The sequence below is a fragment of the Lipophrys pholis genome, assembly GCF_963383615.2.
Source record: "Lipophrys pholis genome assembly, chromosome: 6".
Taxonomy (NCBI): domain Eukaryota; kingdom Metazoa; phylum Chordata; class Actinopteri; order Blenniiformes; family Blenniidae; genus Lipophrys; species Lipophrys pholis.
Window position 1 is genome coordinate 8,251,709 of NC_137629.1, and position 3,831 is coordinate 8,255,539.

Genomic DNA, 3,831 nt, shown 5'->3' on the forward strand with positions numbered 1-3,831 from the left:
GTTACACTGAATTTTGGGTTTTCACTATCTGTAAGCCATAATCATCAACATTTCAAGAAATAAAGTCTTGAAATATTTCACTCTGTGTCATAAGCCTATATCATATATGGGTTTGACTTTCTGAAATGAGTGACAAAAAATATTTAACATTTTCCTGATATTAAAATTTTTTGAGATGTACCTGTGCAGTATGGACCAATGGGATATTTCATGCTATATAGTCCCCTGTATGACCATGAGTGTTTTTCTTCATACTTCATACTTCATATTTCTACACACATTTTACTTATGTTAACAGTATTGTTTGCACCAGGAACACCAGAACTGGCATTTGTTGTTGTTGGGCGTTGAGACAAGGACATGAGTGCAGAAGGCTTGTCTTCCTGTCTCACCCTCTGTGCAAATTTCAGGAAGTTTTTCATTCATTTCTGCTCTTTCAAGCTTGTTTTTGCAGAATGGCCCTACTGTTTTGATTAATGTTAATTTCAGAAGTGGGTAGAAGTAAGTCTAAATGAAAGACTACTGTGAAGTCAAACTTGCTGGGTTCCATGTTGTTTTGTGTTTCTAGTCTCATTGTATTTCTTTTTCCGTGTTTTTGGAGAATCTGGTGGCAAATGAGTAGAGATGCTTCCACTTGTTACCCTGATCATATCTACAAACAGCATTATAATCAAAGGTCCACAAAATCATGAATAACCTTTCTGTAGCGTCAATGATCAACAATGAGCATGGACTAACAGCCAGTTCACATTAGTACTTAATGAACAAATATATTATAAAAAATAAATTAAATAAATAAAAATAAAATACCAGCCATTGCTCCTGTTGGGAATAATTTGTTGTACTGTTCTCGTCAGGCAGATAAGGTTTTCACCCTCGTGGTCATTTTATGTACAGCCTCAGGTGATTTGTGAGTTTGAGTGTTGACTTCCTGTGTAGCCGGCGTGAAGCAGCCATATTGATTCACTGAAGCAGCAGTGTGATACTTCCTGTGTTTCCTGCACCTGCATGTTTGTTCCAGACAACTCAGACAACATGTGTCTGTAAAAACACGATTTATGTTGTTCAAATGAAAGTATCTGAGGTCCACAGCATTCGTACATCACTCCTGTGGCCGTGATCGTTCAGTTGGCATGTACACGTTCTTGCTTGTTACGTTTGATGGAAACGGCTGTAGAGCTGCTGTCTCTCTTCGACCTGCTCCGTGTGTTCCTGAGGAAACCACTCCTCCATCCAGTAGGCTGCTGGAACTAACCAGGAGCCAATAAAGAAGGCAAATAACTCATGTTTTGTTTCTTCCTTCTGCTCGATCATCATTAGCACACGGTGATTAAACCTACCAAAAGACCTGGTTTTACAAGATGAGCCCAAATGTATTGTTCATTGAAAAGAAACACAAACAAAAAAACAAAAGCACAAATCAGTTAATTTTAAAGTATAAAACAAGCAAATCGAATATTAAATTCAAACAATCTCAAATGTAAAAGCAGATATATGTATTGACAATCAACAACCTTAAAGAAACAACAAACTATAAACAAAAAAACACAATAAACAGAGTTAAAAAGCAAATTCTGATTAGGTTTTCCAAAGTAACAAGAAAAAAAACAATCACCATCAGATCAAACAGCAGAAAATAGTTAAATGATCTTTAAACCCACTTAAATAAAGGTCAATATAATTGTTTTATGATCATCTCAGACATGAAGTACAAACTACATACTGGTAAACGTACTGGTAAAAATGAGTTTCTTCTAATTGGTGTTAAATGCATTGGAAAAGAGCAGGCCCTCAATTCATGTATTGGTATAAGATATAGATGTTCAAAGGCCATCACACACATAAACGATAATGTACATGAAACTGACAAAAATATTTAAGGATTGAAAATATAAAAGAAAAAAATCTGTCTTAAAAAATGTCTACCCAAAAGGTTTGACCAATAGTTCGTATTGTGGGTGTACTCAGTAATGGCTTGTGAACTTTGAAAGTAGATCACATGTTATGAACAGTATTTAGATACGAACGTCATTGTAGATCGTCTCCTTCTGATCCGACAGGATGTTTCCTCCGTCTGCTGCAGTGACTTTTGTCTTGCTGAATGTTGGTGTAGAATAGATCAGTGAAGCTTCGTTTCTCTGAAGAAACGTCAGGAAACAGATGGAGAGATTTCAAAACTATATTTTCACAAGAAACCCAGAGATAGTATTTCTATCTTTTTCTTTTTGTAACTTTACCTGCTGATCACTGCTGGCCGGTTCAGCATCTGTTTCAAATGCAGCAGAGAAATCTAACATAACATGTGATGTTAGTTCACTTAAAGCTGCGATCAGTGTGAGATATTCTGATGGGAATGAATGTTGTATTACCACTGTCATACTCCTTCTTCATCTTGGTCCAAATGAGATAAACTGAAACAATCACAGTGGCGGTCAAAGCAGCACAGAGAATAAAGAGGACTGTGTTGGCACGCTTCAAATCGTCCTTGTTACACTCTGAAAAAAATACATTCACTTGTATTATTTCTTTAGTTGAGTTCAGAAACCAATTTACAAGAAGAAATGTTCCTCACTTACCTTCTGTGATGCCAGTTTGTGGTCCTGGGAAATAATATAACAAAATAATAATAATTACAAAAAATTATAGAGTTATATTGGGGGAAGGGGGGACTAAATAAGTGTAATAAATATTTCAGTAAAGGAATGAGTAATGTCTGTCGAAGTAATGAGGGAAATATTGTAAGTTATGAAGTAAATAATAAGTAAAGTATGTACAACAGCAATGTTTCTTTTTGATCCTTCGATGTCGGCTCTTCCTCTCATTGTGAAGCAGAATTCACCAAACGTTGGATTGTTCACCCACTAACAGGGAACATGTGCTGAGATTAGACCGTCATGAGACAAGTAGTGCATACATAATGAAATCAACATTTCGGTGAATAAGTGAAAACATAAGTAATTTAACAATGAGTTGGTAAAATAGTAGATAGAAATTTAAAACAAAAATTAATATCTTGTTAAATACATTTAGTAAAATTTAATGGATGCAAACCAACTTTACCTTCAACTTTTAGAAATACAACTGTCGTGTTGGACATTCCAGTTTGTCTGTTATCGTTGATCTGAGTTTGATTAATGTGCAGAGTTAAAGTTCCACATTCTTGTTTGGTTGTTAAAGGAGTCTGATCAACTTCACTGGAGTTACAGCTGATTGTTCCTTCCAAGATTCCAGTCTGAAATCTTAAGATCATTTTGATCCAATAAGTTTCCTCGTGGTTCTGATGAGGACACCCAAGCTTAATATCTTGTTCAGCTGCAGCAAACTTTTTCTCATCTGTGAGGGGAAAAAAAACTGCCATTAAACATAAAACAAAATTTTCAAATTCGTCATAACTTAATGTGTGACATTTTCTACAAAAACTTACATCCGACTCCGATCATCAACACAGAACAGAAGAAGATGAACATTTTCTGACACCAACCACTGACTGTGCTTCAACGAGAGCATCTCCACCTCATTTGTAATCTCATAAAGTGGGAGGATCAGATATTACAATGATCTGATTGGCTCAGACTTCAGTGTGACGAGAAGCACACAGTGGAATAGTAACCGTCTTACCACCGGAGACACGTGAAAAGACATCAACAGCAGGCGTGTTCGTCTGTTTGACATTTAAACACAGTAAACACAGGCAGGACTGTCTAGATGCCAATATATATATTTTTAAATGACCCAGAGATCAAAGCAAACACCGACCAGAACAATGGAATTATTTAAATTCATAAAAAATCTTTAAAACAAATAAACTTACCACATATGGCCCCTTTAGTA

The 3,831-nt window shown here is 35.8% G+C and overlaps 1 protein-coding gene across 2 annotated transcripts; it reads right to left on the reverse strand.

Annotated features, from left to right (window-relative positions):
- Positions 1 to 1,039: 1,039 nt before the first annotated feature.
- LOC308110657 (uncharacterized protein) lies at positions 1,040 to 3,493 on the reverse strand. Of its 2 annotated transcripts, none has more exons than XR_013935403.1 (6): positions 3,425 to 3,493; positions 3,061 to 3,333; positions 2,577 to 2,600; positions 2,370 to 2,495; positions 2,238 to 2,290; positions 1,040 to 2,138 (listed from the first exon to the last, which is right to left on the reverse strand). XR_013935403.1 is itself a non-coding variant. In XM_080465087.1 (6 exons), the coding sequence occupies exons 1-6, from the start codon at positions 3,465 to 3,467 to the stop codon at positions 2,016 to 2,018; spliced, it is 558 nt and encodes a 185-aa protein (XP_080321213.1). In that variant the 5' UTR covers positions 3,468 to 3,488; the 3' UTR covers positions 1,040 to 2,015. The 2 variants fall into 2 exon arrangements, 1 of the variants encoding a protein (XP_080321213.1); XM_080465087.1 differs by having other exon boundaries at positions 2,370 to 2,411; positions 3,425 to 3,488.
- Positions 3,494 to 3,831: the final 338 nt, after the last annotated feature.